At 42.0% G+C, this 26,417-nt stretch overlaps 2 protein-coding genes across 3 annotated transcripts in view; one reads left to right on the top strand and one right to left on the bottom strand.

Annotated features, from left to right (window-relative positions):
• Positions 1-2,248, bottom strand: part of arnt2 (aryl-hydrocarbon receptor nuclear translocator 2) — a 35,988-nt gene extending 33,740 nt beyond the window's left edge. Inside the window, exons 1-2 of one of the 2 annotated variants that reach the window (XM_068329030.1) lie at positions 1,316-2,248; positions 1,197-1,237 (exon numbers count right to left, since the gene is read on the bottom strand). In XM_068329030.1, coding sequence (XP_068185131.1) covers positions 1,197-1,227 — 31 coding nt within the window. In that variant the 5' untranslated portion in view covers positions 1,228-1,237; positions 1,316-2,248. Of the gene's footprint in view, positions 1-1,196 lie in introns of both variants that reach the window. The other variant, XM_068329122.1, reaches the window with a different exon arrangement.
• Positions 2,249-6,841: 4,593 nt separating this feature from the next.
• Positions 6,842-23,410, top strand: LOC137593897 (anoctamin-9-like). The gene is made up of 24 exons (XM_068312993.1): positions 6,842-7,082; positions 10,162-10,227; positions 10,390-10,512; positions 10,624-10,763; positions 10,918-10,967; positions 13,044-13,102; positions 13,387-13,466; positions 14,176-14,310; positions 15,079-15,172; positions 15,464-15,524; positions 15,605-15,687; positions 16,426-16,530; positions 16,675-16,839; positions 17,492-17,528; positions 17,679-17,790; positions 18,228-18,282; positions 18,356-18,453; positions 18,536-18,732; positions 19,532-19,684; positions 20,556-20,700; positions 20,784-20,906; positions 21,008-21,101; positions 21,185-21,297; positions 21,402-23,410. Exons 1-24 carry the CDS (start codon positions 7,065-7,067, stop codon positions 21,433-21,435), a joined length of 2,340 nt encoding a protein of 779 aa, XP_068169094.1. The 5' UTR covers positions 6,842-7,064; the 3' UTR covers positions 21,436-23,410.
• Positions 23,411-26,417: the final 3,007 nt, after the last annotated feature.

The following is a 26,417-nucleotide window of genomic DNA, read 5'->3' as shown; positions in this document are numbered from 1 at the left end:
CTTACAAACGATTCAGCTTATGAACAACCTCTTGGAGCCAGTTGTTATTATGTTGAGGACTAAATGTAATGCTAAACTTGTACTTAAAGGCTCGCTCACATAAAGCGACACAAACCACTGTTGAACTGTTAAGCTGTAATTCATGCATCGTACTTTCAAAGCTATTTCCTAAGCGCCGTGTAATGACTCCTTATTATCACATTAATGACAATGCAGTGGTTAAACTATAGAGTTTATAACTTAATTTCTTATCATTACATTGTGTAATAAGAAGATAACACAAACCGTGATGTCATTACCCTCATTATATTAAAACTATAATTGAGATATATAATGCTGTTTGCATTCAAAGCCAGTTTCTCTGAGCGGAAGAGCCTTCAACACTTCAAACTGTGTGTCAACACCGGAGAGACTTTTCCTTTGTGTCCCCCACAGATGTTTAAGAGGGCCCACGTCACTGATTAAATCCACATAAATTATAATCTGAACAGAGCATTCTCTAGCCTAAAACCAGTCAACAGCACTGGGTTGGTTCTGGTTCCGGCCTGCAGAATTATTCCTCCAAAGGGATTCGGGAGGGAATTCGTGGAAATGTCACGACGTTGGCTGCCTTTCAGTGCAGCTGGCAGCTTTGCGTGAATAAATAAATAGTAATGCATGAATAATCAAGTCCTAGACACGACATATGGATCGAACCGGCGAGGTTGGAAAAGGCGGACTCAGGAATACATGTGGCGCTTCCAGCATGCAACCCCCGCGGACGTGCATGTGGATTCTACTCATGCAACCCATAATATATGAGGTGTAATGTTGAGATGTGGGGCAACAATATCCTTTTGTATCCCGAAATGACGGCATCAGCGTCGATTTTGGTGGAAAGAAAGAAAAAAAAAAAGAAAAGCGCAAAAATACGCGAGAAAAGCGAACAATGCGCCACATCCGATCCACCTGGAGCGCACTCCCCGGGCCCCTGAGCTTTGATATCCGGGCCCTGGGCGTTGATATTCGGACATAAAGCTGTGCAGAACAGCGGCGTTGTGCAAAGCAGGTCCGGTGGGGGGAAGGGGATGGATGCTGAAGCCACGCTTCGGGCGGCCTGTCGGTGCTTCAAGCCCGCTACGGCAACAACCGCCACCACGGCACCGACGCGCAAACTTCACTCTCCCCCACGACGGAACAAGCAGGTCGGAACTCACCGGATGGGTTGACGGCGGCGGGAGTTGCCATGTTTCCTCAGCTAAAAAAAAAAAAATGTTAAAAAAAAAAAAAAAGAGAGGAAAAAAACAAGCAAACGGCACCGATGGAGATGACGCACAATACGGCTGGAGCGCCCCGGTGACGGAGGACTGAGGTCGGCACGCAAGGCTCGGGTTCATCCGCCGCACACCCGACGGCACGGAGGAGGAAAAGTAATCCGGAGCCGAACGTGGAGCGCAGCCCGGTTCTATGCGTCACGCATGAAGTGTCTGTGGGTGTCCGTGGAACGAGAACGGGAACCCTCTCCCACAAACAGACCGGATCAAATGCAAGATGTCTGAATGGTATCACCGCGAGATTTTAGAGCAGAATAAATTAATGGGTCGTGGTGGTGCGACTGGAGCCCTGATGGATGCGATGGACCGGAGTTGTGTTTGAGCTGGTGTCGCGTTATAACGTTTGTGGAGTGTTTATTGGATGTCGGGTATGTCAGGTGGAAGAATGGTCAAGTTGGGCATTGGAGTGCAGATCACGCAATACATATGAAATATGATAAATAGCTTTTATTGGTAAAATACGCTTTAAAAATCAAGTAATCAGAATGTTAAAGTATTTAAAGAGCAGCTCCTGTTAGATGTGATTAAATATTTAAGGAGTACAAAGAACATTGGTGCCTGCAGGACTTGTGATTTCCATTGTTTCCACTGGGTAGTAATGTTCTGCTGTGGTTAGTGGTGCTGCAGTTCTTCTGTTGTGTTCTGAATCATCTCCTGAAGAACTTCTCAACGATAAAAGATCCGATGTCTCTGCAAAATTTGAATTAAAAAAAAATAAAAATCAGTCGGACTCCTGTAGCTCATCCAGAACTTTCTCTCTCAGAGTAGAAAGGTGGACCACATCAGTCCAGTTCTGAAGACCACCAGACTTTAAAGTTCTGTTGCTGGTCTATAAAGCTCTGAATGATTTAGGACCATCAGTGACCTCCTGACCCGGGGATTAATAAAGTGGACTTTTTCCTTCTTCGTTCTAATGCTTTATTTTAAATTGTTGTGTACATGAAATGTTCTCTAAAAATAAAATTACCTTAAAGTTGGATGCTCATGTCTAAAATTATAGGTACCACAAGACAGAGGCAAAGCGTCAGTCAGTGTGTTACTGATACACACTTTGACTCACCACCTACAATGAAGAACGGATGGATTTGATAAACCACTCGCTTTTGCAAGTCTTCCCGCTGACAAAGAACAGACATGTCTGTCATTTTCATCATAGGCAACCTTCAACTGTGAGGGACAGGATGTAAAAGAAAAATCCAGAAAATCACAATGGATGATTTTTAATAATTAATTTGTATTTTATTGCATGAAATAAGTATTTGATCACCTACCAACCAGTAAGAACTCCGGCTCTCACAGAACCATTAGTGTGTAACCGTTAGTGTGTTTTTTGGAAACCCTGCAGCTGTTTGACCTTGTTACCTGGATATAACGCACCTGTCCACACACTCAGGTACCCAGACTCCAACCGCTCCACAATGACCAACGAGCTCCACACCTTTACTCTCCCTTGTCCAGGTGAAGAGCCAAGAGAGTGTTTGGGCAAGGCTTGACCCTAGCCCTTACCCTAACCTCAAGCGTTAGGGTAAGGATTAGGGCTTGTGCCAGCCAGCTGTCTGTAACCCTGAGAAACCTTCTCAACCTGAGCCTGAGCTTGGAGATTCTATAGAAGACATCTCTCATGGTTCGTGTGCCTTAGAAAAAGTCTTCCCCCACCTGACAGAAGTGGCTGCTCTGTGGATCACTTTCATTGAGTTCTCTGGTACACTTAACACAATCCAGTGAAAAACTGAGTGGAATGGGGGATGACAGGTCCACCATGACCTGGATTAATTAAAGTTTATTCACCTGGACAGTGTTCTCTCTAGCATTGTGGTGAGAAATGAAGGAGTGCCAAGACAATACGAACACCTCTGGGTTCTGCCACCAGAGGAAGCTTTCAAATGAGTGATGGGGTGTAATAGGGTGTGGGCAAGAGAACAAAAGAAGGGCTGACTATTTTCTGCTGAGAACATGGAGATGATGATTGACTTCATGATGAATTGGATGCCCAAACAGCCACTGTGACATTCTGGTGAAGAATTGGTTCAGGATTACAAAAACGTGGGCAACTCACTGAGGCTGTATCCAGGGAGAGAATGAAAAGACTCCACTTCATGAGGAAGCTGAGATCTTATATTACTTATCATCACATATCATATTATAGCAACCACATGCTAGAGATCGTCTTCTTCTATTCTTTTGCTAAAGTGTGCTGGGGGAGTAGCATCAGCACCAGAGATACCAACAGACACCGAAGTCTAAGTGACCTCAAAACACTAGATGGAAAGAAACACGAGGAAGAAGAGGGTTGAGGCTGTTGGGTGGTGTTTGCTGGTTGGTTTGTGAGTTATATAATTAAAACTGACAGCTGATGTCCCATCCTTTCAGGACTTGTACTGTGGCCCCCACAAAGGTCTAATGAAATTTCATAGTGGATATCTAGAGGGGAGTCTTTGCCAGTCCCAAGGCGCAAACATCCACTTCTGTCTTCCATACCAGTCTAGCTGGTATGGAAGTTTCCAGTCATCCCCAGAGTAAAGGGAATATTGTGCATATCCAAACATCCACAGGGCTCTGAAGGTCAAGTTCAAAGTACATACAGCATATTATGTTAATGGTGTCTACACTGTTAGAATGTAAAACAGAGATTAATTTGCCTTGACGGTTGGATTGTTCCCTGCTTCTCTCTTGCTCTCAACCTTGGCTGTATTACTGGCAGCCCGCCCTCTGCTCAGGTCCTGTATGAATTTTATTTTAGTTGAGCGAGCTCCAGGGGCCACGGGGCAACATGTACAGCATTCCGGATGTCTGCGCCTGCTGCTAACAGCTCTCTGGATTGTGCATCTCGCTTTGCATGAGTGAATAAGTCACAAATCCAAGCTTTTGTGTCCAGTAAGAGACCTGAGAGACATCAAACATTCCCACCTGTGCAGTCAATGTTATTCCTTTTTTTATTGGTCAAGAGTTACATTTTAATCTCATGCATTTTTATAGTAACCTTTTTGGATATTTATGGTGTGAGAGGGTTCTTTTCAGCTCCATACATGATTATTATGATTATTAGCTATGATATCATTATCATGATACCATTATCATTATATCATCACATTATTGCCTCTCTAACAGAAATATCCTAACAAGTATGTACATACATATTATATCTGTGTGCAGGCTGTATTGAAGGTGACATGAACTCTTGATATTGGGCTTAACAGCTCTGATAACTCATGAAAATATGGATCTTTGTCTGAAGTGATGAAAAGAGAGTAATTTTAAAATGTCACTTAAACCCCCTGCATGTAACTTAGATTTGACAGGAAACTGATTAAATTGTATACATATTTGTTTTAAAATACCTGCCAAAAATCCATGATAAAACCAAACAGGAAGTCATCCTAATTTGAACGGTTTTATTATTTATGTATGATTTCATTTTTTATCTTTCTTAAAATAATAATCAAATCAAGTCAAACAATAACTTAAAAAATATTTCATTACCAACAATAAATAGCTAAATAAATGTCCCTCAACATCACAGTAACTTCATGTCGCATTTCCACAAAGTTTCACAAAATTTTCATTTGTGTTTTGTTGGTGTAAAAAATAAAAGTAAGGCCGAGTCAAAGCTGTGTCAGCGACATGTCAAACGTTTCATTAACAACAAATACAATTATGGTCGTGCAGCTGGAAATAACATAATATAATATAATATAATATAATATAATATAATATAATATAATATAATATAATATAATATAATATAATATAATATAATATAATATAATGTCCCCATTTATATATTTGAATAAGCTCACTTGAAAAGTCTCTTGCTGTCCCGCTAGTTATAGTATATATCTTTAACTAAAAACAAAAATAACAATTTTATCCTTACAAATATTTAATATATTACACCACTGTCAACAACAATAATAATTGTTCTAGTGATGACAATAAATGTTATTGTTGTTATTTTTGCATTTTCTCAGCGTCTCTGTCTCTCTTTTCTCTCTCTTAGGGTTCTGTGCAGGTGAGTCTCCATCTAGTGGGACCAACTTGAAAACATCTAGATCAGGGGTGTCAGACTCATTTTCATCGAGGGCCACATCAGCATAACGGATGTCCTCAAAGGGCCAGATGTTAACTAATAAATGTAACTACTAAAATGTAATCTAAAATAAATGTAACTACTACTTAATGTTAAATACTCTGAATTCATTCCTTATTCAAGTTACAAACATCACAGTTACACAGAAAAAATATGTTTGTTAGTTTCTCGGTTCTAACGTAAATCCTTTTAATTTGTCAGGTTATTAAACCCACAGAACTCCATCAATCAAGGATCAAACTATCCAAAGAATAAAGAAACATCAAACACAAGCTATGACGTTAACTTTGTTCCAAACGTTTTTGTCAATGAATGTTGAAATGGGTTTAATCACTGCATTGTGGTAAATGCAGTCTCTTTACAGTGGATCCATTATTTATACACACTTGATGGTAAACTGTATGTGTAGCCACAGCTGCCCTGGGGCAGACTGACGGAAACTTGGCAGCCAATCCATACCAACGGAAGGAAGCTGGAGCAGGAACTGAACCGCCAACCCACTCTACCAACTGAGCCATTGCCGCCCAGTAACAGCAGTAACAACAGTAACAAGGCAGTCAGAGACAGCAGCATCCCGTGACACCCCTGACCCACACAATTTTGTGCCTCGATGTTGCTTTTTTGTTTTGTGATTATATCTCATCAGGTTTCAGAGATATTTACCTAGGAAGGTATAAAAGTGAAAATTTGACCTTGACCTAGTTTTTTAAGGTCAAAGTTGTAATCTAATTTTCATCCCCTTGCCTCCCTGAATATAACGCCTTTTGTTTCGTCTTTCTATCTTATCCTGTTCCTGAGATATGTGCAAAAAAAAAGTTTTTAAAAAGTTAAAAAATTGACCTTGACCTACTTTTCTCAAGGTCAAGGTCATCGTCTCATTTTCATCCCCTTTGCCGCCGGAGTAATGTGTGTTTTGTTTCATCTTTCTATCTGCAACGGTTGTGAAGAAAACAGCAACAGCAGTAACAGCACCACCTGCTGGCAACAGTGAGCATGTGTCGGCTGACGTGCCTACAGGTAGGTGGTGTGAACTACTGCTGCTGTGAACGACTGCGGATCTGAATTTGTGACTAGCTGACTTTCTGTTAGACCACTCATCAAAAAAAACATTAAATGCTTTGACCTGGAATCATTTTTTTCTCTCTCTCTAAAACTCTTAACATAGTAATAAATAAATAATAAATCAATCGGTCCTTTAAATTTCTATCCCCGCCACATTCCAAAAACATTGTCTTCATCCTTTCATTTAGAGCATTTACATTTTTAAATAAAAATAATACTTTTTCAGTTTCTGCTTATTTGTAAATTTGATTACAGCTTGAATGTTGTTGTTTTTTTTCTGTGACATTTCGTAAACCTGCTGAGCTCCGCGTCGGTGACGTCACAGAGCCAGGTGAGGCGGTTTACCTTTTCCACACACATGCGCACACAAAATAATGCGGCTTCCACCTGAATGTATGCGGAAGTGAAGAATGGAGAAGACCGATTCGTGACATAAACATTCCTCTTCGTATAGTCGCATCTATAACCATGGAGTGACGAGGGGGAGGGAGGGGGAGGCTTCACGGAGCCGCCGCACCGGGCATGGACCCCCGTTGTCCGCCCGCTTCTCTGTGACGCGACCTCCGACCGCCGGTTACACCGACAAATAAACAACCAACAACATGTTCAAGACCGCCGAGGTAACACACACACACACACACACACACACACACACACACACACACACACACACACACACACACACACACACACACACACACACACACACGTGTCATTTAAATTTATTTTCCTACATTAAAAAATCTTAACAGGTGTGAAAGTGACGGAAGTGCACAGAACTTCTTTCCCTTCAGATCGATCTCGTTTCTATAATCCTATTACAGTTAAAGTAACTTCTTATTCTGCCTTTCTACAAATTGAATTTTATATCAATGATCAAATAAATAAATATTTAACGCACACATTCACCAAACTGCAGGTTGTAGGCTGTATCTATTACTTTGGAAGAAGTCCCAGCCCTCCCAGAAAAACAGTTTGAAAAAAAGTTTACAACTGTGTGCGAACAAACAAAAATCATGATTGAATGGACTTCTGACATGTAAATCTGTCTGTCACTCCTTGCTAAAGACAGTCGAACGGATGTCTGGGATGAAACCGCTTTAGGTCCGGCCGTAAAATGTCTATCAGATCAAGACCTGGACTTTGACTGGGCAGCCCAGAGAATGAGTCCTCCGTCTTTTAAGCAATGCTTTGGTAGTTTCCTATTGTGCTTCTTGATTGTACATTTATATAATCTTGCTAACTGCACTTTCTTGGGACATCAAGCTGTTCCGTGATGTGCAGACTATTCTGTTAACTTAAACAAAACCAAGGTGTTTGGAACATCTTTCACGTCTCCTGGGAGTGTTTTATTTGCTGATGGAGTTCATGTTGACCTAAGATAGAGGCTGCACACACGTTCCTGTCCCACCAAACCAAAGACTTCACGGAGGGTTCCAACAGGGTGGGATGATCCGTTTGCCCCCAACAGTTGAGTTTGGGTTTTTTTACCCAGGTTTCAATCATCACCCATTTGCCAGCTTGGCTCGTTGGCAAAGAGGTGTGTTCGTGTTTGAGGAGGAAATCTGGGCCGACCGACCTCCGTCACGGTCAATCAAACAAGGTTTTTGATCCGACTCTGGAGGAACCATGGAATGTGACCTGGTTACTGCGCCCACTAAAAACATTTATTGTTAATAGCTAATGAAAAAGAGTGGAAGGGGGGAAGGAAAGAGCATCAGAATACAAGGGGGAAACAGGACTATGAAGACAGCAATGGCAAACCATGAGAGACTGAGAGCTCTCTGGGTTCAGACGGTTTGACAAATCATGAAGTACGTGATCTGGACTGTTGCAGAGTCTGTGATCCCTCATCAGGACTGTTGTTCAGTGTGTGATCCCTGATCAGGATTGTTGTAGAGTGTGTGATCCCTCATCAAGACTGTCGTTCAGTCTGTGATCACCACAGTGTGAACTCCATGTCTTTGGAACTCTCCTGCTACGTCTACCTGTAAAGATTTGTTGCGTGTCTCCAGCTTTAGTTTCCTCTGGGTACCTGCATGCTCTGCTGCACTTCATGTCCTGAAACGTCACCTGGTAACCCTCACTTGGTCTGTGTCTGTGTTGTGAGCAGATACATTGTCTTGTTCATATAGTCATGTCTCGGATCACTGCTGTTCGTCTAGAAGCTAATCGTGTCTAGTAGCTATTTGACTTCAACACAGTTTATTCTGGTCCTGTAAAGTACGACTTGTTTCTGCCCCGCTGCTGTTAAGAGGACAACTGTCAATTCATTTTTACTTTGCAGATTGGGACAAGATGCAACTGGCGGTCGGTTCCTTGCAAGAAATAATTGTAGCTCAGCTGACTTTAAACAAATTAACACAAGTTGGAAGTTGTTCAAATTGACTTCTGTGTTGGTTTTGCCATACAGGTAGTTGTTAACCTACGAGTGCAACTGGTTCAGAGAAGCTGTTTGAAGCTGAATTGTTCCTAAGTAATTACTGATTAAATTCCAATCTCTAATTTACTGTATATGTGGGGTCATTTAAATGTCATTACTACTCTAAATAGTAGTTCTATTCCCTCAGACTGACCACAAACAATTACAGGACACACACACACACACACACACACACACACAATTCTGACTCAGCAGCCATCTGAATGCCAGCGCAGAAACTGAAACCGGGTAGTATTTTTCTTCTATCTTCTTTCGGTGAGCCTGTTTGAATGATGGGCGTTGCCCACAGAACCACCACCCTCTAGATAGTCTCCATTTTAAGGTCCATTCTCTTGTGTTCTTGTTTTAAATTCCCCATGGATCAGAAGTTTGTGCTACGTTCACTCCACTCCTCCTGGCACACGCCATCATGTTACGTTATAAACATGAAGGAACACAAGTCCAGCAGCGAACAGAATAATAAAAAAGGCCTTGCAATCAGTGAATATCCTACATCATCAGAAGCTGCCTTGAACTCTGGGAAGACGCTGAACTTTAGCCCCGTTTTCTGGCTTTCAGGTTGTGTAGCCTTCTGCCAGGTGGGTGGTGTCCTTCAAGAGACATGATGCTCTGCTCGTGGGGGTCTCATGGCAGGACATTATGTTTATGTGACTGGTAATTATTTCTAACATTCTGTCAGCTCTGAATTGAGGATTGAAAAGTTCCATTGGCCGGTAAAAAGGAAGAGGAATTGCAAGATTGTCCTGCTCTTTACCTGCAGTGTAATGTGGTAGCGTGTGTGGGCAAGTCACTGGTGGGGGAGTGTGTTGGATCAGTGGGTCCGAGGCAAAACGTGAGTGCAGTCAGACTTCATCGCAGTTTTGGTGGATCCAGTCAATCCAGAAACTCAACTCAAATGATCTGTCATCTTATCTGCCTTTTTATACGCTATCAAGACAGCAAACAGAGCGTGAACGGAACCAAGCCAAGGCTTGAAGTGAGACAAAAGAAGAGAAAATAGACATGAAAGTCAGAGCATGCCGACAAGTCCGGACCTGCAGGTGTTGGGCGTCTGGTTTAGAGAAGACAAAGCTGGTCACGATTCTGGCACACAATCAATAGCATACTGAACAACCAAAACACTGATTCAAGACTTGACAAGCAGATGTAATTGTTGAGTTAAATGTTCCCTGATTATCCCGTCATCATTCTGATCTCCTGTCGGCCTGTAGAACCCTCCTCTCATGTGACCGTGTGTGTGTATGTGTGTGTCATAGGAAGACATTGAGCTGTGGGACATGCAGAAGGAGAGTTATCACACTGAAGCTTTACTGTCTTCAACGGTAAGAGCAGCTTTATGAGTCCACACTGATAGTGGAAGCAAACACAAACCATCAACCCCGTCTGTCCATGGTTCACGTCAACACGGACAGACAGGCTGTGAAATGTCCTTGATCATCTTGTAAATCTGTACATATTTGGTGAGGGCTGATATCGTTGAACAGTGCACCCGGAGGACGTTCGACTACATACTGGTGGCCCAGAAGCTGGACGATGACATGGATCTGAAAGCTCAAAGACAGAGAGCCTTCCTCCAACAACTGGAAAAGAAAAACATCACCATCACTGTACGTCCACTACTGTCCTATGTTATTTTTAACAGAGTGACCTTACACTTATATGTGACAGTCTTTCAAACCTTTTCCTCAAATGTGTGTGTGTGTGTGTGTGTGTGTTAGAGAATTACTCATGACGACAAGGTGTTTTTTGGGCTCTGTGCTCCGAGTGAGATGTTTGAAGACTACAAGTACCTGCTGAAGGTCTCTGACTCCTGCAACTGGTCTGGAGATGTAAGGGGCAACATCAGCCAGACCACCAGGTAACGTAACGCTCATGTACATCCAACATAATAACGCACGGTCTGACAGGGTATGGTTTGGTTCATCTCTGCAGTAAAAAAAAAAAAAAAAAAGGAAAGAAAGAAAATCTCAGCAGGCCCAAGTTTTAAATCTTCCTTTCTGATGTTTCTCCAGAATCCGAATTGTCAACTTCATTCTGAATGAGACGTTCGTAAACACAGGAGGTGAGTGTGATTAGTTCACATTTGGTTCTATAGTCTTGTAGAGTTTCCACAGACATAAAGCAAATTTGGAGGCAAAAACTCGGGCCTGGGAGCAGTCCGTGGAGGAGGACTATCGGTCAGCCTCGAAGAAACTCTGGAAAACCGTTTGGCGCCTCAGGAGGGGAAAGCAGTACACCCCCAACACTGTTTATAGTAGAAGCGGAGAGCTGCTGGCCTCGACTGAAGATATTGTTCGGCGGTGGAAAGAATACGTTGAGGATCTCTTCAATCCTGCTGCCTTGCCTTACACAGCAGAAGCTAAGGTATCAGAGGTGGACTCGTCCATCACCCAAGCTGAAGTCACCGCGGTGGTTGCCAAACTCCGTGAGGCAGCAAAGCACCGGGGGTTGGATGAGATTCACCCCGAGTACCTCAAGTCTGTGGATGTGCAGGGACTGTCATGGTTGACATGTCTCTGCAGCATCGCATGGCAGTCTGGGACAGTACCTCTGGATTGGCAGACCGGGGCGATGGTCCGTCTTTTCAAAAAGAGGAAATGGAGGGTGTGTTCCAACTATGAGAAGATCACACTCCTCAACCTCCCGGGGAAAGACTATTCCAGGGTACTGGAGAGGAGGATTAGACCTGTAGTTGAACCGTGGCTTCAGGAGGAACAATGCGGTTTTTGTCCTGGTCGCACCACACTTGACCAGCTCTACACTCTCCATCCAGTGCTCGAGGGTTCACGGGAGTTTGCCCAACCAGTTCACATGTGTTTTGTGGATCTGAAGATGGCATTTGATCGTGTCTCTCGTGTTATCTTGTGGGGAGTGCTTTGGGAGTATGGGCTTAGGGCCCTTTGCTGAGGGCTGTCCGGTCCCTGTATGACCGACTGCATGTTGGACTTCAGCAGGGCTGCCCTCTATCACTAATTCTGTTCATAATTTTTACGGACAGAATATCTAGATGCAGCCAGAATCCGGAAGGAGTCCTGTTTGGGGACCAAAGAATTTCTTAAATGTAGATGTAATATACTTTGTTAATCCTCTTATGGAAATTGTTAGTCCACTCTAGCCACACTAGTAAATAGTCGCATGCATATATTGTGTGTACAGGCCCCTGCAGGCATGCAGGGCAGGCCCTGAAGAGAAACTTATAAAAGGTGCCGTCCCCATGTTTAAAAAAAAATAAAGGGGATGGCACCTTGCTCAAGGGCACAGCAACAGTACTCTGCAGGTGAACTCACAACTTCCACTGCCAGGTCACACTCCAAATGTTTTGTCCGACACGGGTCTTTGAAACTCTGACCCTCCGGTCCCCAGCCCAAGACTTAGTGGACTGAGCTACTGCCGCCTTTCATCTCTGCTTTTTGCAGACGATGTTGTCCAGTTGGCCTCATCAAACCTGGACCTTCAGCGTGCACTGGGACGCTTTCCAGCTGAGTGTGACGCGAATGGGATGAGGATCAGCACCTCTAAATCAGAGACCATGGCTCTCAACTGGAAAAAGGTGGTCTGCCCTCTTTGGGTTGGTGGAGAGTCCTTGCCCCAAGTGGAGGAGTTTAAGTATCTTGGGGTCTTGTTCACGAGTGAGGGAAGGATTGAATGTGAGATTGACAGACGGATCGGTGCAGCTTCTGCAGACATGCGGTCATTGTATAGGTCTGTCGCGGTGAAGAAGGAGCTGAGACGTAAGACGAAGCTCTCGATTTGCTGGTCAATCTACGTTCCTACACTCAACTATGGTCATGAGCTTTGGGTAATGGCTGAAAGGACAAGATCCCGGATGCTTAAATGAGTTTCCTTCATAGAGTGGCTGGGCGCACCCATAGAGACAGGGTGAGGAGCTCAGTCACCAGAGAGGAGCTCAGAGTAGAGCTGCTGCTCCTCCACCTCGAGCGGAGCCAGCTGAGGTGACTCGGCCATCTGTTCTGGATGCTTTCCTGGGTAGGTGTTCCGGGCATGTCCTACCAGGAGGAGACCTCGGGGAAGACCTAGGACAAGCTGGGAGGACTATGTCTCTTGGTTGGCCTGGGAACACCTCGGGATCCCTCCGGAAGATCTTTCTTTACAGCTTTCTCTCTTTTTGTTCAACCAGAGAACTTGAGGGAACTCTTGATGAAGAATGTTTTTGAAACCATCTTCTGCCTACATGAGGTGAGTCAGCGACTTCACTTCATCAGCACCACGCTGTGTAATCACCTTTTGGTTCACATCTGAATTTCAGTATAGACATGTTAATGCGTCAGCATGTCAAGAAAAACATTGTCATATGGCAACTTTCTATGAGCCGTCTTGGTTTCTCTGTTAGAAAGCAACAATACGTTTACCTCAGATCAAGTGCTGTGAAAGAAGAAATTGTGTAGAATACGGTTTAGTCATTCTTGTTCAAACTAATTCAGTGTAAAAAGTCCTGTTTGATTTTCCCCTATGATTCTCAGAAAACAAAGCAGAAGGAGCTGAAGACGAAGTGGGCTCGATGGTCGGGTCTGTTTACAAACCAGCCCATCAATGACATCAGGTCAGTCTGACTGGTTTTTTTGTTTTTTTTTAACTCTCTTTGTCTATTTAATACTTATTTGGTTACGATCTTTAGTTTACTTTCAATTTTTGAGTGAAGTTCACATTAGGCAGGAGTAACAAATAACAAGAAGGCTCACTTGAATCCAGACTTGAAATGAAAAAGACAATTACACACCTTTCAGACATAACACCTTGTTCACATTAAAACAGTCACTTTTTGCACAATGACGTGTGCTGTTGCTTGTGATACAGGATAAAAAATCTAGATTTTTTAATTTATTTATTAGGATTTCTACTACCCATAAATTATCTAGTAGTAACAGCATTTAATGATCAATATCCATAAATAAAAAATCTTAATAAATGTCACGATAACATGCACAAATCCGACTTAAATTTTACCTTATTTTTCACGCAGTTGTACACTTTTTTCAGGTTAATGACTTCATCTGCTTCTTGCTTTGACATTTCCTTGACTTTTTCTATTTTCTCAAGAAAGAAAAAAATCTCACCCAGTTTCACTGCTTGCTCTTCTATTTACATAAAGTCTGACAGTCATTTCCATCTTAAAAGAACCTCATTTCTTTTTTTTTCCACTTTGGCTTGGTGAGTGAATGTGTCGCTGCCCGTTCATTTCGCCATGATAAGTGCTACGATTGGCTGCGTAGCGTGTTAATGCGTGTGTCTGACTTTGTATATCCCCACAGGTGTTACTTTGGAGAGAAGGTGGCTCTGTACTACCTGTGGCTCGGCTGGTACACCAAGCTGCTGGTTCCGGCTGCTGTTCTGGGTGTTGTAGTCTTCTTATGTGGACTGGCCTTTTTCAACACCAGTCCTCTCATGTGAGTTGTTGAAGTAAATCTATGGTTCAAATGTCCTGAGATTTAAGAGCCCTTCAGGGCCACCATTTCTTATGCAGTCTGGTGGGATACCTCATGGTTGGGTTAAAGCTCGGTTTAGCCTCTACACCCCCCCAGGAGTAAATTCATTCAGCAGAAGTAGAGATGTTAAAGTTACATTACGGTACTACAGGATTTTATTAATCTGTGTTGTTTTAATGTCGTGTAATTGTTTCTGGTCAGTCTGAGGAAATAGAACTTTGGTATTTAGAGCAGTAACGACATTACTTTAGTATTTATAGTATTAATGACATTAGTATTAGAGTAGTAATGACATTACTTTAGTTTTTAGAATAGTGATGACATTTAAATGACCTCAGATGGAGATTATAGATTTAAATCTAATAAAGAACAATTCACGCACAATTCAGCAACATCCTCTGGGAACCAATTGTGTTTGTAGGTTGAGGACTACCTGTACTAATGCTTTTTTTTTGTGTTCTATTTGAATAAATCCGTAAAAAAAAAAAAAATCATTGTCAGTAGCAGTTTATTGTGACGTCTCCAGCGTTTAGTTGTTTCTCCATGACAACCCTTTATTTGACCAATGATTATTTTATGTTTTGGCCCTTAGGGGAGAAATGAGAGACAAGCTCTTCCTGTCGTTAATGTTTTGATCAAACTCGGTGGTTGCTGCATCCCTTACTTTCATTTGAAACTACTTACTTTTTCTGTGTGTGTGTGTGTGTGTGTGTGTTTGTGTATCCCCAGACAGGAAGTGTGTGAGTCCAACGTCATCATGTGTCCTCGGTGTGATAACAGGTGTACGGTGTGGGAGCTGTCAGACACCTGCACCTACGCTAAGGTGAGACATCTTCATTTGATGTTTCTACCCGCTGCTGACATTTCACGTTTCAGTGTAAACATAAATCAAGCTTTCATCCATCACGAAAAAATGTAAAGACAAACATGATAATTTTCAAGAACATTTCTCATTTTTCAGCGTTTGACATGTTTTCCTCAGCTGCGTGTTGACGTTGGTCAGGACTTGAACGTATTCGTTGTCCTGCTATCGATGTGTTGGTTTTTTTTAACCTGGTACCGTGTTTCTGTGCTTCGTGTTGATGTGACACACATCTTGTTTGTTCGCACACAGATCAGCCATCTTTTTGACAACGAGGGAACGGTGGCGTTTGCTATGTCCATGGCAATCTGGGGTGAGTGTTGATGCTTTGCGTTGTCTAAAAGTCTGACCTCTGACCTGTGGCTCTCTAACTGGGTACCTGTGTGTTTTCAGCCACTCTGTTCCTGGAACTGTGGAAGAGAACCAAAGCCAGACATGTTTCCAAGTGGAAGGTCTATGACTGGTGTGAAGAGGAGGTACGGCTTCCTGTTAACCTCCTGGTATCTTTGTGCTACAGTCACAAATGGTGCTATTTATTTTATTTTATTATTATTTACCGTAATTTAAAGGTTCATGAACCCTCCCCATACTGATATTAAACTACCTTATATCTGTATTACCTTTTCCCACACTCTGTTTAAAGCACTTTTGTATTAAAGAAGTAGAGAATTAATTTGGTTTTTAACCTTTTAAAGAAACAAAAAGAACCTGCCACACAAATCCACTCTTATTCAAGCATATTAAGTCAGTCAAATTTAACAATTTCCGAAGAGTAAATACTAAATATAATTAAGTATAATTAGAGTTATAATATGTCTCTGTTCTTTGTCTCTCTGATGAATATTTGCCGAGTGGTTGCAGCTTTGCAGAACGACACAGTGATGTTGTGTTGTTGGTGTTTTCCTGCTCTCCGGTGGAGCTGATGTTCTTCAGGAGTGAAACTGAAGTTCTGGTCCATCAAAACGCTCTTCTCCTGTAGATGTAACAGCTGATCTTAAACCACATCGACCAACCAACGCAAACATTTTAGTCTTCATCACAAATGAAGGATGTTCTCCGAAAGAATAATCCACTGGGGTTTTTTTTTTTTTTTTCAGAGAAGTGACTTTTCTGTAGAAAACAAAAACAATCTGCTTGAAGGTGTTTCTGTTAACGTTGTGCGTCGACTGTGTGTTTGTGTGTGTGTGTGTGTGTGTGTGTGTGTGTGTTCACAGGAGGAACTGATTCTGGAAATAGTCAATGATCAAAACTGTAAACCCCAACAGTTCAGACACTCCTACCTACGCAGCACTCTGGTCCTCATTTTGGTAACACTTATGGTAAGACGAAGACACACACACACACACACACACACACACACACACACACACACACATAGACTGTGTCTAATAAAGGTAACAGTCACTGAAGCAGGCGTGACCCTCCTGGGCTGCTCTACAACCGCACACTCCTCTGTGTTCCAGCTGATGCTGATCATCGGGCTCGCTCACGCCCTGGTGGTGTTCCGAGTTGTCGCTGCCCCCCTGCTGTCTGAAGGCAACTGGCAGTTCATCAAGGATCACGCCAACACTGTGGCGGTGATGCTCGGAGCCGTGCTGCACTACTTCACCATTCAGATCATGACCCGGGTAGGCTGGGGGGGGGGGGGGGGGGACAGCTTTGGATTCTGAGTCTTCACCTTTCTTGAATAGCAAGACAGCAACAGCGATAACAGCTGACAGACATGTTGCGCAAAGCTGCCACCATGAGTTGAGTGAAGGAACTGCAGGCTGAGTTTGTGTGGCTCATGGTGGACTAAATATGAAATATCTCACGTTTTTGGACATAATCCATGGGGTCGTAGAGAATCCGACATCGGGTTATGAGTGGCCTGTGGACCGGACTTTGGACACGCGTGTTCTACGTGTTTTTTTACTGTGATCTTCATCCCAACAAGACAAAAATGTTTGCAATCACGTTTTCTCCCCCTATGATATGGTGTTAGCTAGGGGTCACAAACGTGTTGTACTTTGAACCTTTTTTGATACAATAATGTTGTTGTTTTTTCTTCATTTTGTCCTGTAAGGTGTTGGCATGAAATTTCATGCTTCGCAGTTGAATTATTGATTGATGACTAGAAGCATGTTCTGTCAGGTGTCAGTGATCGCAGGCCACGAGCACCACATCGTAATCAATTCGTCTTTGAGGAACCAGACAGAACGTAATAGAGAGCTGCTTCTATGTGAACAAGGTCTGTTTGATAACTAGTTGTGTGTCTTTCCTCCCCAACATCACCTTCAGGTAAACAGATGGGTCTCCCTCAAGCTGTGTAACATAGGTGAGAACTAAGGAGGGTGGTTCATTCACTGTGCTGTCCTGCAGACAGAAAGAACACCAATGCAACACAGTATAGACAGTGTGTGTGTGTGTGTGTGTGTGTGTGTGTGTGTGTGTGTGTGTGTGTGTGTGTGCACGCGCACTCCTTCAGAGAAGACAAACTCTTTCGCTGCGACAGAGAGGAGCTTCACCGTCAAGATGTTCACCTTCCAGTTCTTCACTCTGTTCTCGTCGCTCTTCTACGTGGCGTTCTTCCTGGGGAGGTACCCTCACGTCTGACACTCTTTCTCTGGATAGAACAGGATGTGTGTCTTTGGAAATACCAGTCGTCCAATGGAAATACCATTGGACGACTGGTAGAATATTACCTGGTTCTCTAGCCCTCGAATGCTCATAGATCTGGATCAAAATAATAAAAGAAGAGATGCCACATTGTGGGTACTTATTTGCACTTTTAGGATAATTAAACGGTCTTGACCAAAGAACCCAAGGGTTTTAGGAAGTTAAACGGATCAAGATCATTACCTTTATGCAGGGACTTTGCAGAGTTTGCTCTTTGTTGGAGTTTTGAAGAAACTACCCTGAATAATGAAGTGCAATTAAAAAAAAAGGACGGTGATGTGTCCCGGGTCCCTGGGACTCGGATCAGATTTCATGTTATGAATGTCGCTTAGGGATATTGACTGGGTTTTCTTCACAGGATAAATGGTCATCCAGGAAACTACGTGCGTATAGCCGGGTGGAGATTGGAGGAGGTAAGGATTTAGTGGTATATATGGCGCGGTTGCTCCACAGGACCTGCCCTTCAGTGTGTCGTGTGTCTTGTAGTGCCATCCCAGCGGCTGTCTGACAGACCTCTTCATCCAGATGGCTGTAATCATGCTGCTGAAGCAGACTCTCAACAACATTTCCGAGTTTTCTGTTCCGTGAGTTGTTGACACTCCACAACAGTTCACAGTCGTAAGCGTGTCAGGTGTTGCATTCATGTGAGCATGACGTGTTTTCCAGGTGGTTGAAGAGATGTTTCAGCAGAAAAACTGCAAAGAAGCTGCAGAGGAAGTGTGGTTACTGTTACAGGAAGGCCTGCCGTGATGAAAAGGGATATTTTGAACAATGCGACATCTGCAAACTTCGGGACTGGATGCGCAACTACCACCTGTCCGACACTGACGCCTTCAGCCTGTTCAATGAGTTCTTAGAGATGGGTAGGTCCACAGTTTCACACCGACTGACACAAAAAGCAACACGACGTCTGTTCGTTTCACAGGCTGCAGTGAGAGAGTGAGGAGTTAGTCTTACATGATCACCACGCCTCCGAAAAAGATGCAAAAGTTGGAGAAAAACCAAGTGACAATGAGTGCTTTCTTGACTAAAAAAAAGCCTCTGTCTGCTTGGTGCAGTGTCCACAGGAGAATATATGAATTATAGGCAAAGAAAACCAGTGAGTGAAAAGCAAAAGTAAACCAAAAATTATAACTTTCTTTTTCTAAAACTATTTTTGTAAGTGTGACTACCAGGCTTTAACATTTTGATAAAACAAATATATAATTTTACTCTCTTTTTCCTTTTACTCAAACAGTTATGATGTCGTTATTGATAAAATCATCAAAATTAAGTTTTTTTAGTTTTAATATTGTACTAAAACTCAAAACTCAATTGCATACGCTTCTACCATATATTCTGTCATTACTTTTGGGGTGCATAAACGTCATGTTGGGATGCACAATTTTTATTTTTTTTAAGTGAATCCCATCGATGCACTACTTTCTTGAGGTAAACTGAACTCTTAAGACTAAGATTGAGAAGCTTTGGTACAATGAAATTACAAGGTGAGAATGGAGAGTTGGTCCTGAGCCATTGCATCCTGGGTGCGGTCCAACATAACCTAATATTCCTTACAAGCATGTTTTTTCCTGATGTTTTTTAATAAACGTACTTGAATTAAAATCACATTGAATCTCATCCAGAAGCCTGTGCTACTAACCCGCTGTCCATCCTGTCTAGTGATCCAGTTCAGTTTCACCACCATATTCGTGGCAGCGTTCCCTCTTGCCCCTCTGCTGGCTCTCATCAACAACATCTTCGAGATTCGCCTGGACGCCATCAAAATGGTCAAACTGGAACGAAGGCTGGTTCCCAGGAAGACCAACGACATCGGTGAGTTCCCTTTCTGTTTATGCGAGTAAATCCGATTTAATCAATCCAATTTCAAAGTATATAATCTGTACATGTTACTAAAGAGCTTGTAAAGAGCTATACAGTTTACACTAGTTGAATTAATTTGTGTTTGTGGAGGGGGGAGCTGATGGAGGCTGTTACGGGTTGGACGGTCGGTCCAACCCACCCTGACACCCCCGCTGTTGGAGAGCAATCAATATTCAGTACCCAGAAAGCGTGTGTTAATAAAAGACATTAACCCTGATGTGTCTGTCAATTCAATTCAAAAAACTTTATTTGTCTCCAATGGGCAATTGAAGACACCTAGAACAGCAGTGTTGGTGCAAAAGACTGGATTGATGCAAAAAAGTAATCCAGAGTGCAAAGAGGAAAATCCCCAAAAAACTAACACTAAAATACACAATAAACAGATACGAGCAATATAAACAGGTATGTGCAATGAGGTAATAAATATATAAGACAGTAGAAACTGGAAAACTATGAAGATATGTGGCAGACTCTTCATCGTCTGCACCTCTTTGTGTGAGAATTCAGGCTAGCCCAACAATCTGTAATGAAAGGCAGACTCAACACCTTGTTGCTCAGAGTCTTGTGATGACAGTGGTGTCCACTGTTGTCCAGAGTATAAGGTAGATTCAAATAAGGAGTAGTAGTGACAACGTTGTATCTTAAGAGTTTCCTTTAATGAGCTTGGGTCAAACATACACATCACCACACAAAGAGACAATCCCTTCTGGTTCCGTTGGGTGTTTGGGGGTTTTCCCGTCTGTCTAGGGGAAGATGACTTGTCCTGTTCATTAGACACCCCAGCGGCTAACGATAGACTGGCCTGACTTTGTCGTGTCTGCAGGCGTGTGGACGAAGGTGCTGGAAGTTGTGGGCGTGTTGGCGGTGATAGCTAACGGTCTGGTCATCGGAGTCTCGTCGGACTTCATTCCACGCCTCGTCTATCGTTACCAATACGGCCCCTGTGCCACAGGACTCGCCAACAACCAGTCAGTCATCTTTCACCTGGTACCAGATTACCTGATGGTTACCTCACAAACGGTTGTGTCTAATTCATGTTGTGTTGTTGCAGTTGCATGCAGGGATACATCAATAACACGCTGACGGTGGCGTCCGTTACGTTCCCCGCCGTCCGAAAAGACTTCTCCACGCGTCAGATGGTCACAAGTAGCGGCTTTAACGTCACACAGTGCAGGTGAGAAGACCCTTCATTTACTCAAGTACGACACGGGTCCATCATTTATATATGTGTGTGTGTGTGTGTGTGTGTGTGTGTGTGTTTTTGTGTGTGTACAGCTATAGAGATTACAGAAGCAATGAAGACTACTCTCTGACTTATCAGTTCTGGTTGGTTATGGCTGTGCGCTTTGCGTTTGTCATCATATTTGAGGTTTGTGACGCTTTTACAACTAAAGTTCATTTGAATTTAAGAAGCCAGTTGTGGTTAGCTGTTGTGTTTTTGTACGTTCTCAGCACGTCGTGGTGGTGTGTAAGTTTGTCGCAGCCTGGTTCGTCCCCAACAACCCCATTCACGTGAAGAACGATCGGCTGCATGACAAAATGGATCGCCTGAAGGAAGAGCTACGGTGGGTCAGCTGTTTGTGTGTGTCTGGGTGTGTGTGTGTGTGTGTGTGTTCTTCTCTGCTGTCTTCTCCTTATTCTATAATGAGTGTATTTGTTCTTGTTGCAGTGAAAAGAAACGCAGAAAATCAACAGAGGTCTGACTTCCTGTCGCTACACTGATGAATGCTAACTGATGAATGCTAACTGATGAATGCTAACTGATGAACACTTGATGTTTCATCTTAAAAGATTGTCTCTTGTTTTCCATTGAAACTCAACGCTGGATTGTTGAAGCGTTGTTGGGTGAGATTTACGGATGTTGTTGGACTTTTGTTGAATCCTGCTCTTACGTCACCACAACACTTTGATGTTTTGTGTATTAACATGTACGAAATAATGTCCTTTTCTACTATCCTTGTTAGAAAGTTGTTGTTCCACAAAGCAGGACTTCAGAGTGATTATTTCACTAAAACAATGATCCCAAAAAAACGTTTTGAAAGAGTTTCTCATCAAACCTCAGAATCTTTGGTGTCACCATTCATCATTGTCCTGCCCCTTTCCAGTCCAGTTGTGTGGTTAAATATCTGTTTTATTTTCGAACCAACAGCCAATCATAGACGTCCGGTTTATGACCGTGTAGATTCCGACTGAATATTTTTATTAAAGGGCCACACATTACCCTCTTACATCAAGAAAATATTTTTTTAAATCTCTTAATTCCGACCATCTTCTCTTGGGTGTTTGTGGTTTGTTTACTGGGAAGGCTCCACGAGAACCTTTGAATATATTACATATGTGTGCAAATATGTGTACATGCATGCATACATCCTTAGATGATCTATAAAAGAGTATGAATGTGTTAGAAGTGTTGATTTTTAGATGATTCCTCTTCTGGAATTTGTACAGTGTTGTGAAAAGTATTGGCCATTCTTGATTTCCTGCATTTAGTTCATCTTAGACTGCTTTGGTTTCGTATTACATTTTTGAAACAGGTTGGGTAAACTCGAAATACAAGTGTCAACAGATATGTAAAAAAAAAAAAGTGAAACACTATTTGCCCCCCAATCATGCTACGTCGCCATTCATCAGCAACCCTCCCCCCAAACAGCTCCTGGAACAACTGGATTGTTGCAGGAGCTCCTCCTTTTTCCCATGATGCCATTGTAACCCAGTGACTTCCTAACAGTCTACATGCTACTGACGTCTGACATGTCTGTATTCCATAATATCTTTTCTTTGGATCTGGCGGTTTGATAGTCCACTTTTATTTTTTGGGGCAGGTATCTGTTTTATTAAACAGCTATTTAATCATTTAAAACTTGAATTTTGTGTTTCCCAAAGGATGAATTTGTTATATCGTTTGTGTTCAATTTAGTTTCGAGATGCTGGTACAGTTTAGCGTGACGTGCACGCGGAAGTAGAAAGAATCAGGAAATAGTTCAAGACTTCTTCAACATGTTTTTCTCTCCTCACTTCCTTGAGTGTTGGCTAAACTGTTGCTGTATTTTTTAATGAATGATCCAAATTATTTGTTCCAAAAATATGAGCTAGACTGAGCCAAGTTTATAGTTGATAGAAGCACTGTATGTTTTTAGCATTAATTGTCGTAATTAATTTTCCTAGTGGAATCCCTCATGCAGGAGTGGAACCAGGCATCACTATATGGTGTTCTTTACATGTGAGCTTACAACGTGGCTCAACAATCAGGAAGAACTTCTTATTTTCCTTGTTTGTGTGTGAAGTATGAAGCCTGGCTTTTAAACACATCGTCTCTCAAAGAAAAGAAGAGCAACATAATTTTACTTTCTAGTCTTTTATGACTTGCCTCAAATCATTTTTTGTGATTTTTTGCAGCAGGGATATCACACATTACCTTTAAGTGTATAAAATAATAATTGCATCCTCTTGATATAGGTGTTTACTGTCTTTTAGCTCTGTTTTTTGTTCATTTTTATTTTTATTTCTTTTACCTCTACCAAGTTCATAACAAAAAACGTCTGTCTCTTTATCTCCTTGAATGTTGTACTGTGTTCACCTGCTAGTATTCAGTTGTGGTTGTCTTGTATATGACGTTATACAGCAACACAGATTATTTGACATACCTGAAAAAAGTCCTAGAAATTAAAGTAAACTACTAAACAGAAACCTGCAGTGTGTCTTCTGGTTATTTATTTATTTATGTATGATGAGGGTGGAAGTAGACACAATAAAAAAACAACACAGTATGACATAAATGTAGATACAACAATATTAAAGTGTTCAGATAAACCTGTGCTTGGTTGAAACCTATTTCATGCTATTTATCTTTATGTATTCTATTTTAGAAATTCTGGCAAACTGTTTGAGGCCTCAGGAGGAGAGAGCTGTGCAACATTTTTACAGTTGAGGCTGGGAAAGGCTGGCCTCAACGGGGGATATTGGTGTCAGTGGAAAGAAAACTTTGAGAACCTCCATAATTCCACTGCCATGTCTTCCATTAAGGAAGAAGAGGCTGAGGTCTCAAAGGTGGAGTAGTCCATCACCCAAGCTGAAGTCACCAAGGGAGTTGCCAAGCTCTTCGTTGGGAAGACACTGGGGATGAATGAGATTTGCCTTGAGTACATTAACATGGCCCAGGGCACAATGAACTCTCTCTAGTTCAACTGTCAGGCCCAGGTCAGGGTTGACAATGCCATCTCGTACCTCCTCTATCGTGAGCTCTCCTACCTTGATGTTGGAGATGTGCTGTCATGGGTGCTCTTTCTTGACTTCTCAAGTGCCTTTAATACCATCCAGCCCCCGCTACTGCAGGAGAAACTGGATTCTGTGGATGCGGAACCTTACTTTGTGAGCCGGATCACTACCTGACAGACAGACCCCAGTATATTTGTATACTGGCGTCTGTCTGTATACACCAGCATGGTGGTGCCAAAGGGGACCGTGCACTCCCCCCCTCTCTCATATACATATTGTTCATGTAATTCCTTCTGGCAGATGCGCCGTGATTGGTTGGGCGCTTGATTGGTTGGGGGCTTGATTGACAGGTAGTGGATGGAGTTAAAGCATGACAGTGTGTTAGTTTAGTCAAATATATAGGTTGGGATATACAGTGTATATATAGAGAGAGACAATTGGGTATAGACAATTGATGGTTGGATGAATTAATATGAATCCAAATAATGCTTCACTGTTGTGTCTATGAGCAAAAATCAGCGTCCAACAAATCCAAACATTTGAATTTGATAAAGAGTTTGACAAACAAGTCATGAATACCCACAGATTTATTACAATCAGTGCAGTCAGATCATACGAAAGAACATGTCAAATAATTAGTTGCCAACATGGAGTAAAACAAAAGCGACAAAAAACCACAATGCCAGTGATGTCTCCAAATAAGTCTTCATATAAAGTAACGTGTTTCTATTGTTTTAGATGATCAAACCTCCTGCCTGTGACTAGAAGTTGTCTTAACAGATGATTGAATGGAACAGTTGCTACTAATTACTTAAAAAGAGAATTCATTCATTATCTTCAGAGTTTAATTCAGTATAATATCCACTTATGTGGATTAGTCAGTCCACAAAGACTATTTTGGGCATTTTCGGGAAGCCAGAGGACCTAGGAAACTGTACACACAGACCCCAGCTGGAATCAAACCAAGAACCTTCTTGCCGTGAGGCAACAGTGATACCCACTGCATCAATGTACTGCCAGAGAGCAATCAGGTCAATGACTCTTTCCCTGCTGCTACATCCATCAGGTACCTTGTGTGATAATAAATGAATAAAAAAATTTGAAAGAATTTTTGCTTACACCGTTCAAAGTTGTAAGAAATTTGCTTTTCATTCACATACAGTTTGTGGAATACTTCTAAAACAGTCAGCAGTCACAGAGACAGGTTACATTTTAGATGTCAAACAGGGTGCCCTGTACTTCATTTGTCACAGATCCAGGGATGCTGCTGCAGTTCTTTTAGGGTTGTACACATCTCTGAATGGGAAGGGAAACACTTTTCCATGAAATCCTGACAATCTGAGTTTGAGAAAACAGAAAGTATAGATGTGGTCAGAAGCTTCAGTGACCTGTAGACCATATTCACATTATGACGACGGGAAGCTCAAATGTTGATTACATGGTTTGATGAAACAAGAATCTTAAAAGTCATAATTTCTCAACTTTTTGATTGATGAGTCATCTTACCTCCAATTTTAGCTATGAAGTGGGTGAATGTTTATGTTGACAATTTTCTCCTTGTAGCTGTATTTCTGATACAGTAAAAGGTTGTTTTTCATCTGCTGTACTTCTAAGACTTTCATGTCATTGTGATGACACATATTGTTAATATGCGTCATATATATGTATACATGTATATATTTATGTATATATATATAAACATATATACATACTGTATACATATATACATACTGTATATGTACATTTATACAAGCATGCATATATACATGCATAAACATATATATGTATTAATGTGTGTGTGTATGTGTATGTATGTATGTGTATATATATATATATATATATATATATATATATATATATAAATCTGTGTGTGTGTTTGTGCATTTAATATGTGTGCATAGAATATAGCATTGTCTACCCTGGGTCATTTCTTTCGTCGTGAAAGTGTAGGTTTGCTCCATGATTTCGTAAAGGACCTCACGCAGCTGACACATTGTTATTTTCTCAGCCCAGTCCATCCTTATATGGTTGTTTTCTGTTGGGAAATGCACAGGTTTTTCAAAGGTACAGAGACAGACAGATGGGCATTGACAGGTAGGATGTTCATGGAAGATGGATGATTTACCAGTCATCACATAGTCAGTAAAAGATGTCTCCCAAATGAAGCAGCTGCAGCCAAAGTCAATGACTCTCACTCGAGGTACCTCCGAACAAAGTTCAACAAGGATGTTGTTAGGTTTGAGGTCATTGTGGCAAACTCCCTTGGTTATTATGTCAATAGATGCTTCAACCAACTGCCTCATGATGTTCTGAAAAGATGAAGATAAAGTTATAATGAGGGAAGAAGGGAATACTTATGGACTTTGGTTTTACTGTACATACATATACATACGTATAGTTTTTACAAAAAGGTTTGGTACAGTTGCAAAAGTGAAGAGGAATGGACATGGAGGACCATTCACTTCATCCT

The sequence above is a fragment of the Antennarius striatus genome, chromosome 1, assembly GCF_040054535.1.
Source record: "Antennarius striatus isolate MH-2024 chromosome 1, ASM4005453v1, whole genome shotgun sequence".
NCBI lineage: Eukaryota > Metazoa > Chordata > Actinopteri > Lophiiformes > Antennariidae > Antennarius > Antennarius striatus.
This window is presented reverse-complemented; position numbering and strand designations above follow the sequence as displayed.

What these genes read in the sequence shown, in the direction of transcription:
- LOC137593897 (XM_068312993.1), top strand. An exon ending in TATGTCCATGGCAATCTGGG is followed by an intron (nt 15,525 to 15,604) that starts GTGAGTGTTGAT and finishes GTGTGTTTTCAG; the next exon opens with CCACTCTGTTCCTGGAACTG. An exon ending in ATGACTGGTGTGAAGAGGAG is followed by an intron (nt 15,688 to 16,425) that starts GTACGGCTTCCT and finishes GTGTGTTCACAG; the next exon opens with GAGGAACTGATTCTGGAAAT.